Source organism: Pholis gunnellus (assembly GCF_910591455.1).
Source record: "Pholis gunnellus genome assembly, chromosome: 13".
Classification (NCBI taxonomy): Eukaryota; Metazoa; Chordata; class Actinopteri; order Perciformes; family Pholidae; genus Pholis; species Pholis gunnellus.
Window position 1 is genome coordinate 21,241,301 of NC_136540.1, and position 19,584 is coordinate 21,260,884.

General features: G+C 40.5%; 1 protein-coding gene across 1 annotated transcript in view; it reads right to left on the reverse strand.

Moving 5' to 3' along the window:
- The window catches only part of LOC306705345 (homeobox protein PKNOX2-like), a gene marked incomplete at its 3' end in the record, with an annotated part of 95,477 nt that overhangs the window by 9,497 nt on the left and 66,396 nt on the right, over positions 1 to 19,584 (reverse strand). Inside the window, exons 6-8 of the mRNA XM_079172076.1 lie at positions 4,663 to 4,834; positions 1,681 to 1,866; positions 1,362 to 1,497 (exon numbers count right to left, since the gene is read on the reverse strand). Coding sequence (XP_079028202.1) covers positions 1,362 to 1,497; positions 1,681 to 1,866; positions 4,663 to 4,834 — 494 coding nt within the window. The remainder of the gene's footprint in view (positions 1 to 1,361; positions 1,498 to 1,680; positions 1,867 to 4,662; positions 4,835 to 19,584) is intronic.

Genomic DNA, 19,584 nt, shown 5'->3' on the forward strand with positions numbered 1-19,584 from the left:
AGTCTCACTTTATTTTCAAACAAAAGTCTAGAGTCAGATGTCTCTCCCATGTTGCATGTCCTGTGATGTGGTGACTCCGTTGTGACTGTGCAGGAAGGGTGAACTAGAGGGAGGCCAAAGAAAGTTTTGGGTCATCTAGCTTTTCACTTCCCAACATGACCAGATCTGGGTTACATTAGCTGTGTCACCAAATCTAAGATGGACATACAGCTGTGTGTCATCAGCGTAGAGGTGGAATTTAGTTTAAAATCTCCGTGACCCAGTGGCTGCATATACATGTTAAGAACAAAAGTGGTCCTTAAATGAATCTCTGGGGGACTTCACCAGCAAGTGGGCAGGTATAAATGACGCTATAAATGAGACATAACAACTTCTGCTAGTATGGTAGAAACGAAACCAGAGAGCCAGAAGAAGAACATCATGTTGGATATCACTGAATAAAGACTTCAATAAAGTAGACTTTATGCCCATTACCAATTAGTATAAATTGGTAATGGTAACCCTTACCCATGCAGGCAAACAGTTCATTTGGTGAGCAGAAGAAGCAGAAGGCATTGGCCAAAATACAATCTTGGAACCCATCTGATGACAATTTAGCTTTTTATTAACTAAAAGATAAACTGTAAAAATGGCTACTTGTGAAACAATCCGATTATAGAGGACATCTCAACTCCCGCAGGCTACACCGGAAGCCCAGAAATATTGTCCGTTGCCCCCAGAGGCTAAATTGTCATCAGACTGATAGCCGATGGGTTCCAGGATTGGCACATTACTCACTGCTAGTAATCATTTAGTGTCTAATAACTAATATAAATTGAAGTATTAAACATAATGTATCTACCTTCTCATTCTGTGTTTTGCCCCTGATAATGAAAATTAAATCAGGAATCTCTATGATTCCCAATAGGTTTTGCATATCACGATAATTCCACCATGCATACAGACAGCAATACCATTCAGTACTGCTAAATACAATGATAAAATCATGACCACTGGAAAAATGAAGGGTTTAGATTTTAGACATAATGTATTCCCATTAACTGAAACCAGAGAGATGCAAAAATAGGTGTATTGTAAAAGCAAGTGTGATCATGGAAAATGTAATTTATGTCATATTATGTCCATGGAATGTATGAGGAAGCTTCAGTTCAGTCTGTGTGAAAGGAAACTGCTTATCAGAACAGCCTAAACCAATCCAAGTCAGATGGATCTGAAATATGCAGATTTTTTTAAATAACCCCTCCCCAACTTTCAAATGTCACATTGCACAAGAAATACTCTGCTAATACTAATACAAGCCATGAAAACTGCATGTGAATGTATCAGAGTCCTGGTGTGTATGTGTGTAATCACATGCTTACCCGATACCACTTGAGAGTTGATGGTAGTCATGGCGACATTGCTCTGTTGTAGACCCCCGGCGGGCACCAATATCCCTGAAGGGTTAACAGAGCTGGAGACAGAGGTCATGGATGGAGAGGAGGTCTGAATTAGTTCCTGGGGGATCACAGAGAGATATTAGTGAGCAAATGCATAGAGGCAGCTCTACTGTTAGTGACTGAAAATCTCCCAGAAGCAAAATCTACCTGGTGATAAATGACAAGGTGTATCTTGGGAAGTGCTACTCAGAGAGAGATACCATCAAGGAAGTGTAAGATCCACAGAGAGTCCATGACTGACCTGCTGCACGTTGAGACTGGTGTGTGACGGGGAATAAGGTCCTCCGAGGTCGTTACGGAGGAGGTTGTCGCTGTGCATCTTGGTCTTGAGACAGGTGATGTAACGGTTGCAGAAATCTTTACAGAGCTCATTGACCTTCTCTAATTCTAATAGATGGATTCGCAACACCTGAATGGCCTTTACCATCTGAGGGAAACAGAGACCAACCATAAATACATCACCTCCACAACATACTACAAAACTGATCACTTTAATAAAACACTTAAACACTTCAAACGTAGCATGAAGCAAGGCTTAGTTGTTTTTTCCAAAACATTCAGGAATATCTATGCAAAAATGAGGGCGTTAAAAGGGGAACAACTCTATCACTCTACAGCCATACTAACGGCTCTGTGGGGCTCTATGAAGCACAGTGTTGCTTTGAGCTTAATGCTACCTAAACGCTCGCAATCAAACCAACACCTCCAGTTTGTAATGAAGGTTTTTCGAAAGAGTGGCAAGCTCCCTCCTCCACCGCTGAAGACATTATAATAATGTGAACCTCATGCGTACAGCTGGTGGATTGGTCCTTTCAGATACACATTTAGGGATTCTTTTAATTTGGTTGATTTCAAGGTTTAATCCCCTTTAAAAGTCAATGCAGGAAACCCATTATAAACCCTTAACACTGGATACAAGTTTGTTCTAAATATGCAGCATAGATGATCCCACATATCAGCTCTCAAACACACATTTGGCCACGTTAAGTGAATTAATTAAACTCTAAGACACTAGATGTGAGATGGGATGTTTCCAGTACGTTTTTAGAGGGTGAGATGTGATGATAAGAAGTACCATGCAGCGGCTTCCTTTATTGATGAGCATGGAGTGACATCCACTTTTATTATTTATTCCAGAGATGCATATAGATTGCAAGTATACGGGGGGGGGGGTAGGGATTCTGTAATCCTTTCAGCCTCTAATGTAATATAATGCTGACAGGGCAAAGGTACAGGAAGCTTCTCTACTGTCTGTCTGCCTTGTGGGCTACAATATTCAAACTAATATATTAAAATAGCTTATTTTCATCATAATATGATAATGACGTTGATTAAATATTATGTTTAGTTTGATGTTTTGTCTGATCAATACAGTTCTTTTAATTAGCTTCACCAGAAACATCTTTGTCTCGTATAGTGACCTCATCCCTCTCGCTACTGTTTCTAAATGGAATCTGTGCTGTAGGGGGCTTGCAGAGATTATTGTGTTGTCAGATGTACACTTACTACTTTTTCAAAGCTTTCAACTGCATCTCAGGGTCTTCTTCAGTGGATGTGGACTGTGAGACTATGCAGTACATACTGTTCCAAATGAAGAATGAACTTGAAACTCAAAGTCTATTGCTGTTTTCTAAGCCATATCACATATTACTTTATTAATGAAAGCGTATGAATCAGCCGTTACTTTTATAACAGTAAAGTAGGCTTTTCATGTTAGAACTCAATGAGAGATAACACAGCCCTGTTTTGTCACACGCCCTAAGAGGCAATTGATTAAAACAATCTGGTGATCCCTTTTCTAAATCTAATCTAAATTGTTTCCTCTCCTGTGTTTATGACTTAAGAACAGGTGAATTTGTTTTTTCTGTCAGAATCTTGTTTGTTGTTGTAATACTCATTTTGGCCACAGAATGCTAAGGTGCACCACGACCCCATGTTCTAAACAGGACTAAAAACATCTGTTTTTCTTCCATGGGAATCTTTATTTCTCCAAGCACTCTGAACACACGGTGAATATATTGTAAAACTATAGCAGAAATGGCAAGCAAACAAAGGTTTTAAGACAGCATTCAGAACATCATGGGCCGTTAATTATTTCCACTGAAACACGCTCCAAAGGAACTCTTAAGGCTGATGAGGCAGGTTTCAGTGCAGGTGTTACAGACCGATGTTTCCGAAGATGTTGAGGAAAATCTCCCCACACCAGGTTGAATTATTGCTGTACCCGCATAAAATAATTAATGAAATGATTGCAACAGCAGGGGTCAGAGAGGAACTTCTGCCATATTAGACACTGATGGACAGATGTATGATATTTAACAGAGCATTTCATTGGCGTTGTGTTGCTAGGAAACTGCTTGGGCCCAGGTTTATTTCCTCATAATGGCCAAGACTATTTTTAGAATATTGTTTGAAACTATAAAAAGATTAGAATCTTGAGGGTGCATTTGTAGTAAAGTGTTGTTGTTGTTTTTTAAACAGGAATAATAATTCTGTATTTTCTTGGGTTAACTGACCATCAACAGGGTGGCTTTCCTCCACTTCACACTGTGCAGCACACTGTAGTGCACTCCCTCAACGTTACCACTCAAGGTCAACACAATGGACAGAAAAGTGCTTGGCCAAGGAGGAGATAAATCAGCTAATTAAACTGCGCTCGCTTAATCAAGGGACCAGTAACTCTTTGTCCATCGCAGCCAGTCAGGCCCAGTGTAACGTTACTGTCCTGTGGAAGAGTTAGTGCCCTCTGGGAGGGATGCCCATACCCAGTGCCTCATAAAACACACAGATGCAGGGTTAATTGACTGTTCAGCACTTGTCGGCCTGTAGACCTGAGTACAGTGATGGCAAGAGAGCACATTCTTTTTTTTTCCTTCTTGGGTCTGTCTTTGTCTCTGGCTTCAACTCCTCCCCCTCTTTTCTCAGTGAATATGATCAGCATCCTCATTCTCTTAATTAGTAATTAATGCTAGCTGTTGTGCAAGGGGAAGTGCAGGGGGAGGATGGGGAAGATTACATGAAAAAGGAGGGAAAGATTAGGAGTAGTAATAATGGAATACGCTGGAAACAGACAAACAGCTATTGCTACAGCTTCATTATTATTATTTTCTCTTGAGTTGAGCATGCTCCCTAAACTAACTATGCAACGTGTTCCTGTTATCAAAGAGGCGGAGGCATTCCGTGTTGGTACTGATTACCAGGTATGGGATAGCACTTGGCTTACCAAGTTGTCCAGCTCTGGATCCTCACTGAAGAAGGGCTTGTGTTCTCGCTCCTGCTGATGCACAAAGTTCTCAATGTCCACGTCAAAGCTGGCTGACGTGATGCATTCAGATCCTTGTGTGGCCTGCTCGCATTTCTCAAACAACAACGCCAGCAGGGGGAACAACGGATGTCTGGGGAGAAAGAGAGGGAGGGGCACAGTGTGTGTCAGTTTCTATAGGGGACTTCTTTCATGCAGTGAATGTTGGTCCTCATCAAGCCATAACTATTGAAAATCTTTATTTCACTGCATTTCCAGTTCAAGTTAGACGGTAATTCATGTATTTGAGGAGTTTGGGGCATTTTGTGTGTGTTGCAATTAATGAAATTGGTGCAGCCACTAGTTTTATCTCAGTTGGAGGTGTCCTACATTTCGCACAAAACCTTTCCACAGTCCGAGAGAAGTGGTGTGAACTCTCAATCAATGGTGGTTGTGCTGACAATAACTGGCCAGCTGTGCGACTGTGCATGTGGGAGTGGCCATTCGACATCATCCTGTTTCCATACCATACTAATCCCATCAACATATCACTTGAGTGCTTTTCATGGACCCTGAGCAGAAATGTGCTAAGGACTCAAACCTACACACACACACACACACACCAAGTTCATATTCAGAGACCGTGAGAGATGGCATGTTGATACATCTCTGTGTCATTTCATTTTAATACTTGACTTTTTCCTTGACAGTGAGTGTCAGATTCAGTCCTCACTCTAAATGAGTTGTTCTGATGTCCAAAGCTGATTTAGAATCCATTATTTTCCACTTCAAAGTTTAATCCATTAGCCAACATCAGTCTTAACAATCAGTATTGTGGCATCACACGGGGCCAGGTGGTGGATGGGTGCTACTTCCCCTTTAAGGATCAGCAAGATGGCCGCCAAGGCAACACTGTATTCTCGACTGTATTCTTCTCTTGGAGCAACAACTGAACTTCTGACTCACCCAGAATCTGATAGGTATTTTATTCTTGCTTTAATTTAGTTGACTTTAGAGCTTTACTTAGGCCTGCCTCAGTTGTGATTGGGGTGAGTTTCTGCACTGTACGTTTGCCCTGGTTTATGCTCTTAGATACTTGTTTAGCAAGGGATATGCACTTATGACTTCTGGTGACTAGTAGTTCTCTTGAATACCGATGTTGAATACACTTCTTGTAAGTCGCTTTGGATAAAAGCGTCTGCTAAATGACTGTAATGTAATGTAATGTAATGCAACAACTACAGCTCCCAGAAGGCCTCACCACTCACCCAGGTGTGGATGTTTAGGCCACCTGATTGATTGTGTCTGTTTTTGTTAGTTTCCCTTGCAGCACCCCACCCTAGCCTGCTAGTGAGCTCTCATGACGTTACAGTATGTTCACACAAGGCCACTGTTATGAAAAAAAACACACAAATTGAATTTCTTTTCTGTATACTATATTTTCTTTAATATGTCAATGATTAACAACAACATTGATGTTGATGCATTTTCATGCTTCTGCAGGAAACTAGGAAAATAGCATGAATTTGCCCCATAGGGCAAACACGAGAAAATGGCTCAATCTGGTGGAAAATAATAAAAACTACAATTTTGAAGCCAGGGCTCAAGATTGACAGCCTGATGTAATAGAATGCATGATTTTATGTTTTCAGTAGCTCTGCTGGAGGCGCGCTCTGTCCATCAGGTCTGATGATCAGTTCATCATAAAGACATTAAATCAGAAGGATATCAGTGTCTGCTCATTCAGTTACAACTGATTCTCTATCTATAGCTGCATCTCCATCTTCTGTTCTTTTCACGCTTGCACTTTCCGGACACTACAGGCGTGATTTCCCCCTTTTTTTGTAGTTTATTGCAGAAGTGCAGGAGTTAACATTTGCTTCTTGTTGTTGATACTTACATACTATTCCTACAATGTTCATATATTCTATAGTAAGAAAGTAAAAATGATAGTTAATTAGAAAAAATATATAAATATAGAAAATAAAAAGGAAAAGATTAAGAAAATAAATGTACAGAATAAAATGAAAGTTAGTATGATGTTGTGTACATATGCCATTCTAACATTTATGTACACCACAGGAAAAAAATGAGAAGCTGAATCATTCAATGTTCATTTATGATCCTATCTAATCCATTTATTCCATCGTTGCATATATTCTTGTTTCCTGATTATATTGTATATTTCTGTCTGTTTACACATGACTTCCAGTTATTAAATGAAGGTGGAGTAGGTTTTAATAACCATTGTTTTGTGTTTCATAGCTGAAATTCTCAGTGTCCTGTATGGATATCTGTACATTTTATTGTGAGTTCAGATGGTGATACACCTAAAATAATACATTCTGGTTCAAGTGTTTGATTTGGAAAAACGTCATGATAAAGGTTATAATTAATGACCAGAATGTTTATGTAAGATTTGTATCATTTTCAACACAGCTACTCCAACAGTGTGGTTTAATGGATATTGCACATTTGGATTGTAATCTTGGTGTGATAAAGAATCCTGTGTTTCCATGAGTGCTCCCTTCAATGTGATTTTCTCTTTTGAGACTTGAGTTAGTGTTACTTTACTGAACTGGTTGTGTTACAAAGTATTATGATGATATAAGATTTGTATTTACATTTAAGCCTGTTTTATATAAACAGATTTCTTTTACACATATTTCTTCCCAACACAACAACACGGCCCTGGGTGTCTGGTCTTTTCACCATACAGAGACACATGGACTGTCAATAGACTAAAGAATTCAAGACATATTAGGAGCTCCCCTCCAAAACCCTTCTCCCTCCCTCGCTGTACTGTTAATGTGACATTCCCTAAAGGACATGCTGAACATACGACAAGGTTCAGCTAGAGATAAAAAAAAGATCTTTAAGTGGGAAGGATATGGTCCAGTGACAGCGCAAGGCTTCCCGGTGTCACCTACATTGTTACCATCTGCCTTTTATAGGGAATGTCACTCACATAAGATCCCCCAGATACACTGTGCAATGGTCCATACTGTGCTGCTAAATGTAGTACAAGCCAAATTATTGAGCATTTCCACTTGGAGGAAAGCTGCTGCCCTAATGGCCATGGTGACAGAACACAAGCTTAGGAAGGAGGCTGAGTGAGAATATATGAATAGTTGTGCCCTAGACACCACTATTTCATCGTGGTGATCTCTGTTCTCTCCACGTTCTTATTGCATCCCTCTTTTTCTACACTCTGTCTCCTCCATCCTCTCACACACTGCTTTGTTTTACCTTTCACTGAAAGGAAACCCAAAATATGTCCCTGCCAAATTAATTAATTAATTATGATTCTCTGCAGTATATTATATAACCCCTTTAAGCTGCTTACTAGTGGCAAACTCCATTATTTGTACACCCAGTGGCTTTAGTTGTGTTGTTCATAAAGGGAGGCAAAGTTTACTCGTGATGTTTTTACCATTTAAAAACAGCAAAAAGAAACAATGTGAGAACTAATAATTCATATGTTGATACAAGTCATTCAAACACAGCTCTGTGCTCAAAGGCATATCCACAACTGTTCCTTCATATTATTTAAAGTATCAAATAATCTGATCTATTGTGATAATCCATATAAGAGTGCTTTCACACCGAACCTCTTTGGTTTATTCAAATGAACTCAGGCCTTTTTTTTCAATTTATTATGGCCAAAACAACCTGCCTAAAATAAATCTCTGCTTGACTTTAACATGCAAAATCTAAACTACTAAATACTATGAAATGTATCATCACTGACATTTTCAACATATCACTTTCACAGGAGAGTGTTCCCGTGTTCTTCAAGACAGCCACCATTGCACCTAAAACGTCTGCAGTGTCCAGTCTAAATGACCAGCGGCCTGTGGCACTCACCCCCACTCTGATGAAGTGCTAAGAGTGTGGCTCATCAAAAACAACATCCCAGCCAGCCTGGACCTTCACCAGTTTGCATACAGAGCCAACCGATCCACAGAAGATGCCGTCTCTACTGCTCTCCACTCAGCCCTCACTCATCTTGAAAAACTCAGCATTTAACACAATCTCCCCATGAAACTGATTGGTAAACTTAGCAGTCGTGACTTGAGTACCTCACTCTGCAACTGGTTAAAGGACTTCCGAACAAACAGACCCCAGGCAGTCTGGATTGGCAGCCACACATCCACACTGGAGCTTCCCATGGCTGTATACTCAGCCCCCTGCTGTTCACGCTGTACACCTATAACTGCGACCCCGGACATAAAAAGAACTCTGTTTGCAGGTGACAGATCGTCGGCAGGATTACAAATGATTAGACTTTATATAGAGAGGAGATCAACAACCTTCAGAGTGGTGCTCAGAGAACAACCTACTGCTCAACGTCAGTAAAACCAAGGAGCTGACTGTTGATTTTAGAAAGAAGGAGGCGATGAGGCACAGCCCTGTCTAGATCAATGGAGCTGATGTGGAGCAGGTGAACAGTTTTAACCTCCTTAGAATCAGCATCACAAACAACCTGACATGGTCCTCACACATCTCCATCCTGGTGAAGAAAGCTCAACAGCTGTTTTTCTTCAGGGAACTTGAGAAGGCTAAATTATTTTGTCAACGTGTACAGAGAAGTAATAGTAAGCATCCTGACTGAAACATTACAAAGTGGGATGGGATGTGCACGGCCCAGGACAGGAGAGCTCTACAGCGGGTTATTAAAACCCCCGAGAATATCACCCATCTACTGAACATCAGGACTATTGGTGAGAAGAAGAGCCTGCAAAGAGCACAAAGGATACTAAAAGACAAAACCCACCCAGACACAACTTGTTCACCCTGCTGCCGTCTGGAAAGAGATACAGAGGTATCAGCTGCCGTACCAAGAGACTTTAGAGCAGCTTCTTTCCTCTGGCTGGGACTGTGTGTCTGCGGGACTCATTCTCCACCAATCACCATGTAATGTAGTTTGTTCTGTTTGGGTTTTCTTTGTTTTTCTTAAGTAGCAAAATGGGAATGCAACCCTGTTGTACAATGAAAATAAATGAACCTTGTAACCTTGTGACTACATCGGCAGAACATCGACTGTCAAGGAAGTGATCTAATTAGTATCTATATTCATTCACATCATGTCTTGACTATTCATTTTTACAACTTCTCATTTCTTGGGTAGCTCTTTGTGACATCCCAACAGATAAAGAAACACAAGGCTCAGAAGAGTGCTGCACGTCAGTCACAGTTTGTTTCTAGTGAGTGAGTGGGACCACAAACCAGATAAGAGCTTCAACCAGAAGATCACAAACCAAATGAACCAGACTACAAGGGTCCCAGGTCTAAGCGGCTTTGGGTCACTTTCACACCTGTAGTTAATTTGCAGCTGTGAATTTCCCACTGGACAGGAAACCCACGAACTCCCACTATTATCTGGCTTTTTGTCTTTGGTGGGAAAGGTTCCAATCAGCACTCATTCCTGGGACAAATGACTGCAATAGTGAGAGGTATGTAACTGCTCCAGGTTTAATCGTTAGTGATGGAATCACGACACCCAGGTAGACGCTGATTTTAGCCCCTTTTCCGACACTTTTTGTCATCTCAAGTCTGTCCGTCTCCATCCAAGACACAACATCGAGTTTTAAGAGAGACTAGAAGAGAAGTATCACTTATAAAAAACAAATGACAGCCATAACGTTTTCATATCTATATTTATCAGGTTTTCCATCATTAAAAGCCTGCATGTACTAATGTTGGTGGAAAAAAGGTTTACGTGAATGCGGAGGAGGGTGTCGCAAGAATGAGCAATAAATCGACAACAATCCATGAAGGTTAAATAAACTGAGCACAATGCATGTATATAGATTCTATTTTCCACATATTGGTAGCCGTTTGCTTAATGATGATCGTCATATTTTTCTCACATTTTTATGTCAGACTGCTGTGGACATGTGTTTGTGTGTGTGTGTGTGTGTGTGTTGCAGGGGGCTGCACTGACATGGAGGCAGACTGGGCCCCTGCTCAGGCTCTAACCCATGGCTCTCATTTGCAGCCTTTAATAGTCGTCTATATTATACTCTAATCTGCCTGATCCCAATTTAATGCCGCTCCCTCAGCCAGACGTGGCAGGAATACTAAACAGGAGGGTCACGTGCTGAGTGGAGAGCCTCTGCCTTGTCTGTTTAATGTCTACTGGTGGAGAAGAATCCAGGTGGGGGAGGAGGAGGGGTGGGGGGGGGGGACTATAACTGAGAGCAAACAGGGTGACTCTCAGCGCTGAAGATGGCGTTTGGCGTTTGGCGATGAGATTCCGTCTCCGTGTTATTTTGATGTTATCACGTAGTGGTTAATTCTGCCAATGCGGTGAGATCATTTAACCATCTCTTTTTTTCTGTGACCGTTAATATCTACAAACAAGGACGACTAAGACATGTCAGACAGATAGAGTCAACAAAATGACACTTTGTTTGGGTCGTGTATTGCTTTAGAAAAAGAAACGCCTGAAAGAACGCATCACAGATATATGCTGTCAAGGAGATGTGGCACTGCAGGGCCTAAGGACCCAGGGGCATTGTGGGTAGAGCTGCAGAATACACAACCCCTTTATTGTCTGGTAAATATATAGACTATACCGCCTGTGCAAGACAGAAAAAAAACACCAATAGCCAAGGTAAAAACAAAGCAAATACAGCAATTAAAGGTGGCAATCCATATGATAGCAGGATGTCTTACATGTCAAAGAAAAAAGTCTGTGAGCTGAAAATGTTAAGTATTCATCACAGATAAATAAATACACACAGTCATGTTCACAGATAGAGACATAAAGACAGATAGCATTATGCAACTGATTTCTGGCTTAGAACAAAACAATTAGTCGTGTTTCTGAGAAGATCCTTTTCATGTTATAACAAAAACATATTATTTGAATTATTATTATTATGTGCTTACCAAACCTAAGTCCAGAGCACAAAAGAAAGGTCTGGCTCCACACGTTATCATTCTGCTATTGGGGAAAGGAAGAATTACTACCTTGCGGATGTCTGCCTCAAACAACCAGTAGCGTTACATCACAACACAGAATGTCCTCACTTCATCATTTTATCCTATTAGACATTCGTGTGAAATTGTCATAACTAGCATATTAATTCTCGTTTTATGGGTTATTGGGTTCAATTGGACTTTTGTGCCAAATTCCCTCCAGGCATTCCTGAGAGTTCATGAGACTGGACGGACGGACAGCCCGAGAACATGAGTCCTCCGGCCACTACTGGTGTTGGGGTGGAGGCATAAAAACACTCTGGCCTGTTGGGCGGCACTGAGCACAGGATGCGCCATCTATGTCTTCTGAAATACACGGCTAGTGGCAGACTTATACCAACAGTCTGCATCTGGTGAGTTTGACACTTTTGTACCAAAGGATTCTCTTTTAATAAGAAACGTTTCTTTGTTCACATCCTCATCAATCAACACAATCACCCTAATCATTGTTGAAAGCTTTTATTGTTAAAATCAGTAAAAAGTCCAGTAGATGCCTAAAGAGACAAAATGAGAGAAAATGTGACTGTTTTTTACAGCTTGATTGAAGTTGTATTGGATGTTTAAAATGAGACCGGGTGTCTTTAATATCATCTGGACTGGCAGGATGGTAGGAGACCTCTACCGAGACAAGGCCTGGACCATTTAACAAAACACACTAATTATGCAAAGGCACATAAAACAATGCAACAGCCATAATATATAAAAAATAACCATCCTGCCACATTTAGATCATTGTTTTATGCTCGATCGAAATATGTCTCTTTAAGAACTGACGGGACCATTCGTGTTTCTTGCTGCAACAGCGTACCAACATTTATGGAAGTCCCGAGGGGAAAATGAGGAAAACTTCTAGTGTTCATTTTCTTTTCTGATCTGATCTAATTAGCTTTCTCTCATGTGTTTATGACTGAGGAACGGGTGCCACCTGTTTCAGACAGGAAACAGGTGGTAAAACATAACGTTTTACCAGGAGCTTTACTCTTTTTTTTTTAAAGGTAAAAAATGGAAAGGTTTTATGATGGCGTTCTTAGGGGTGACTTTTAATTTCTCCTTTAAACACAAGGTACACATACTGTCAGCGAGTTATGTGAATTACCCCCCCCCCCTTCCCTGTCTATGTGCCCTGCCTATCAAATAAAAGCAAAAAGGCCCCTAAAAGTCTTAAAGGAAAGAAAAAAAACACAGATCAACAGAATTGTATTTTTTCTGGCTTGCTGCTCCGGGCTTCCGTAAACTCATCACGTTATACTTGTTTTAACGAGATACTTTGATTTTGTTTAATTACCATAACGTTTTGTGCTATAACAAGATTAATTGATATGTTTCTACGACAAGAACAGTTTGTTGTTATAATATATTCATAAAAAATATATTAATCTTGTTATGAAGTGAAAATCAATAGTTTTATATATTTGTTGGTGGCAGCTGGCACATAATATCGATCGCTTGCTCTGTAGAATAGTTGGACGATGGTACCCAATAACTGAATATGAATCTGAAAATGTTTAAAGCTGTCCAGTATGAGTAAAGCTTTATTATACTATACTATGTTATTTATAATTGCACTCTGATTGTTTTCTATTGTAATTTAAAGTGACATTTCCATTATCTGAAATCTTAGAATGAACCAAGTGATACTTGAATCTGTATTTGATCCTAATTGCAGATTGGTATGTTAACACCCTCTCCACTAAACCCAAACTGTTGAAAAATGAAGCATGTCTGGTTTAACGGCACTGAGTCTGATTAGCATTCAGAATCAGTGGAGTACATTAAACCCAGAGTGCATTTGTTCAGCAGACTTTGTTGAGCTGAAATGCTCTTGAAATCTGTAAACAACGTGTTAACGTACACGGTGAGAATCTATCTTGACAACAACAGCTTTGTAAAGGCTTGATGTGGACTCATTTGCATTGAATATTTTATATTTGCTTAATTCTTTTTGGTTGCTGCTGCAATCCAGTTCCTTTCTTTACTCATTTATAGATGTGGCAACAAACATTTCTTAAACATGGTGTGTGGAGCCATTAAAGCAAAAGTGCAAGATATTATAAGAAATGTTTATTTCTTTAAAACAATCATTTTAATTTAGATATTGTGATACTTACACCAATAAAGTAAGGAAGAAACATCTTGACTTGAATGCTGTTCCCTCCTTTCTTGAGGAAATTTGACATATGTTTAAGATCATTATGTTTTTTTTAAATATTAGCTTCATACTTAGTGTCTGTGCTCTGTGGGAAGTGGGAATTACTGTATAAGCTCTAGCTTGTCATTGGTGCTCTGCGGCTACCGGCTAAAGCTATCAAAGCAATCAGGGTGTGCCTGAGGCGACGTCTATCCTTGACGACGTTAGGGTTGGGTACCGAAACCCGGTGCCAATATGGAACCGGTACTTATACGACCGATACCTACCGGACCGAAACGCAACGCAGATTTCGGTGCTTCTTTTCGGTGCCTGAGCCGATTGAAATACTTTTTTTACACTACTCTGATGACTCCGTCCTGGCAGCAGGTAACGATAGCTACCGTTTGTATAGCTACAGCAGCTAGCTAGCCATCAACCTTTTAACAGAGAAAATGCCGAAAGGTAAACGGTCAAAAGTGTGGCTGTTTTTATTTTGAAAGTTCATTGCTCACTGGCAGCGGTGGAGGAATGGAGACTACTGGACATCGCTGCGGTAAAGTTAGCAGACACTCAGGTCTCCGTGGTCAACTCAGCAGACACTTAGATGTTAGTGACCTATACGCTGAAATTCACGGTAAACGCATTCAAACGGCACAGATCGGGAGCGAGCGAAGGACTTTGAAAGTTAGCGGAAAGATTTAACGTGAGACAACATCCGGTTTCTTCAGAGGAACATCCGATTTTCAGAATAAGATGCCAACAAAGTATGAATTAAATTCACATTAAGTATAAAACATGCTACCTGCATCTCGTGAGTTAAAGGGAAAATACACCTACATTGTGCATAAGTGTGTCTTTATTCTTTGATCGCTGGGTAACCATCATCACCTCTGAGTTACAGCATTATATTGATGAACAGTAGAGCTGCATTCACATGCTCTGTCATGAAGACGACACACATTTAGATGAAACGTGCTGAAACATTGTATTCCTGTTGCACAGCAGTGGAACGTTTCACATGAAGTCACACACTGAGCACAGATAGTGAAGAGATATAACTGCTACTGTGTAAAGGGAATACTGCTGTTAAAAAGAACCTTATTTGTTTAAAGTGTTTGCAAACCAAATGTTATTGCACTTTTGTTCATATAGCAGTACTTTTAAAATAAAAGTGCACAATACACTACCTTTGAATTAATTATTGAACTTTGCCATAACAATGAGATTAATCGCAAAAATTCCATGCGATTAAAAATTGTAATCGTTGCCCAGCACTAATATGTATAGTATACTTTAAACAGTTAAATATATTGTTAAATTTGACTTGGCAATAAAAAAAGTATCGGTTCAGGCACCGTTTAGGCACCGGTATCGTTTTAAAAGGATCGTTTTAGCACCGGTATCGGAAAAAACCCAAACGATACCCATCCCTAGACGACGTACCACTGTGCACATCTCGGAGTGAGGTAAAAACACTACCTTTCGGCACTTTCTATGACCTTTACACAGGAAGTTGGGGTTAAGGTAGATGGGGTGTGAAAAGGCATACATTTTTATGAACGGGAATGTAGCCACATGTGTCTGCCCACGTGTGTGTGTGTGTGTGTGTGTGTGTGGGTGAGTGCATGGTCACGTTATGTGTGCTTCCCAGTCTCCCACTACCTCCTGCAACCATCCTGAGCCCCCCCGTGTCGGCTGCCAGAAGCAGCAGGTTCTATCTGCAGTGCGTCGAAGTGGAGATTGCCGGCTGGGGGATCATTATGAGGGCCATAAAAGAGCGATTTACAGGACGGCCAGTGAGTGGAGTCAGCACGGTCCCCACCCTCCAGCGCTGCACCGTGCTGGGTCACCAACGAAAAAGCCCAAAATGGAGAATCAGAGGCCAGCGGGGGAATGTGATGACTTAAACATGAAGGTGAGGGACGTGGCGGCTCTAGTGGCATCTGCTTTATGGGCGGTGAGTCAGAGGCTGAAGGAGGAAATAAGGCACCTCTGGATTTTCATGTTTGATTAGATGGCAGTACATTTTAAAAGCACGACTTATAGGTAGAAAGGTATCGAAATATTTAAAAACACATTGTTGTTAAGTGAAAACTGACCAAATGTAATAACTTTTCTGGAGGTGAATAAACCTTTTGGTGAGATTTTTCGATCCAATACGGTTACAAGGCCAAGAATCAGTTGTTGTTTTCCATTTCCATTAATGGAAAAGAAGCTAAAACCACTAGACACCAGAACAGCTTCTTTCTGCTGGCCGTCACTCTGATGAACACTTAATCATTCATACTGCACTATTCCCTCTGTTTGCACTATTACCACCATTCTGCACTAATACCTCAAATCCATTGTCATAGTTCTTTATGTTCATTTATATACTTTGAGATATATATTTATTTATATTTATATTGGACATAGTAGTTAAATGTTTATGCTTACCTCTGTTCTACTTTGTTGTCTTTGTTATCCTTGTTTTTATTTTTTATATTTTCTTGTTTATTTGTATATTCTATGTGTGTACATTGATAGCAACGTGGAAACTAGAGTCACGTTCCTTGTATGCATAAGCAGGCCAGTGTGTAGTATTTGGCGACATCTAGCGGTGAGTTTGTAGATTGCACCAACTGAAACTTCTCCCTTGTGCCATGCACGTAGCAGAACTATGGTGGCTGGTGCAAAAGCGCAAACGTCCCTATGTAGAGCCGGTGTTTGGTTTGTCCGCTCTGGGCTCTGAAACATGGCCGGCTCTGTGAAGAGGACCTGCTCTGTAGGTAGATATGAACGTCTCACTTTAAGCTAACGGAAACACAAGGATTCTTATTTTCAGGTGATTATACACGAAAGAAAACATATTATTAATATGATATTCAATTTCTGCCAATACCTCCCCCTAAATGCTACACACTCTTTCTTATGTTTGTTGTGCTATGTATCTGTTGTTAGCTCATATTTCAAGACTTATCTGTGTTACTGTTCTGAAAAGAAGTTTCACATTTGTAAATATAACTTGAACTATTAATTGATGTTTACTTTACATCTATTTATTAAATTGACTTACATTAAATTATATTTACTTCATTTTGTGAGGTTATTCCAAATTTAAAATGGCAATTGAAATAAACGTGTTCTTTCTGAATGTATATATATATATATATATATATATATATATATATATATATATATATATACAGTATATATATCCATCATGACTCGTATACCTCATTGTCAAATCGTCTGTCATACTGGAAAAGAACACATATTAGAAGCTAAATAAGAGACTTTCAGAGGCTGATGAATGGAAGCAGGACGACAACAACACATTACTCAGAATAGAGCGCTAGGAAAAAATAAACATTTAAAAATGTGCAACTTCATTGTGTTATACAATCAAAAGCTTCACAACAGCTACTGAATGGCCCATTTTCTGTCAACAAAGTCAATGAACTTCCAATGATGTCAGCATCTAAAGGTGTTATCTGGTTTTCTCCTGCAATAAAACATGTTAAACCTGCAGATGCAGAGCTGTGCATGAAAACCAGCTCAAATCAAAGTAGACGTCTACGGAATAAGTCATGTTTGTCTGCTTTAGTAATAATCTAGCAGGCCACCAACGGGGAACAGAAAGAGGTGGGGGTGGGGTTTGAAGGTGTGTGTGTGTGTGTGTGTGTGTTAGAGAGAGAGAGGTCTCTCACACTCTCTGCTCCCCACTGTTTGCCAGGCCTGCTGTAGCTATGTATATTAAGCCAGTTTGTGGAGGAGTCCTGCTGCTTTGCTCCCTACAAGGCCCCCGTTTCCCCAGGCTACATGTTTTACACACACACACACACACACACACACACACACACACACACACACACACACACACACACACACACACACACACACACACACACACACACACACACACACACACATACATATATACTGTACACATGTGCACACACACACACACACACACACATACACCCACAAAGAACCCCCGGCATTATCTGAAAAAAATCCTGTCTCCTTTTTTTACTTTTCAAACTCCGCTTTTCATTCTCATGTTTGGTCCTGAACTTCACTCGAGGTTCTGTTTCTCTGAGGCTTCATTCTAGTCTGTGGTTTGTAAAACATAGCTCCCAACACCAGCCATGACCACAACAGATGTATACAGATGGGACATGAGGAAGAAGTGTAGTGCAGACACACACCCATCACCAACATCACTAGGACATCATTATACAACACAATGTTGTCATTGCTACAACGTTCCCCTTCTCTTGTCCTTCTATTTATTACAATCCTTTAAATCAATAAAAAAAGATGTCCAATGGACCAGCACCCTCCTAATGATCTAGATTCTAGGGGCTGCCCATGGCATGAGAACTAAATCCATAGCACATTAAAGGTGCTGCCCCCCACTCGCCCTCCTCCATGGGGCTGCACTGAACCTCTGCAAAACCCATGTTGACATTATTGTTACATCTTTCTTCTTCTCTTACATTTTTTCACCCTCTTTTTTAATTTATTATTATTTATTTATATTTCTTTTTTTCGGCTTCCTCTTCCTCCTCACACACACACACACCTCTGCATTCCTCTGGACCAGACGAAATATGTATCCTTAGTTCTCCAACTTTAGAACACAAAGAAACAAATCTGTAACAAATTAAAATATTAGTTTGTATGCATTGCTGTGTCGTGTTATTGTCTGTATATTTTCTTTAATCAAAATAGAGAGTGAGAGATAAATCTGTTTCTAGAGGTTATTACTCCAAATACAGTTTCATTCAATGCTGTGTTTGCTGTGGGCCACTCTTGTTCCAAAGAAGAATAACACAGATTACTAAATTTGCCCAAGTAAAAAAGAAAAGAAACAATTGTGGACTTCCTTTCTCACCCAAACTCAAGCGGTGAGGAAACTCGTAAAAGCGGGTATCTGACAGAAACAGCCAATAAAACCACTTGAGCTCTGACACAGTTTCCTGCGTTCACCAGCACACGCTGACCTGCTAAATGGAGGAGGCACAGCCTGTTTTAAGCCCGTCAGACGGCGAGTCTTTGCGCCGCTGGAAAAAAAAACAGCGCGGCGGTCAAGGGTGCATTGATGCATCGTGGAGGCGAGGATAAACAGACTTTATGGTGCATTACAGAGGCAGACAAACACGCAGGCGAGCACAAATGTGGCCGACGGCATCCTTGGACGTGGCAAATTAAATGCACTCCCTCCTGTCGTGTACGACATGAGAGGTCTTCAAATGTTCATGCCATTAACGACGAGCGCACATACAAGCATAAACACACCCGAGGCTGGATAAATTCCTGTACGTCTTGGAGTTCTGCGACTGTCAGCGTGACGGCATGTTAACCTTCCTTCAATACACACACAAACCCTTAAATCCAGTCTCAATGCAAAACACCCAGGCTGACCAGCATGAGAGAGGCTTTCAGCAAAGACCCACTATGGAGGGGAGTGAATGATAATATGCACCATACAGGGCTCCGCACTGCATCATGGGGCAGCTTTGAAACAGGATCCCACCACTGTCACAACACAGAATAAATCACATTTGAGTCCTGTTTTCCTTCACTTGCTCATACGGTGTGTTGCATATCATCAACAACTGGAGTTCAATATGTTTAATAAACAGGTTCCTGTAAATGATATATCCAAAGAAAAGATGGTGTCTTTTATTGTAGATAATTCAGGTAATAGCTTTCTGTCCGGAATAGTGTGTAGTAGGGCTGTGCAAAGATATTGATATAGCTTAGTATCGCGGTATTTCTTTTTCTTAATTTAAATACGCTGA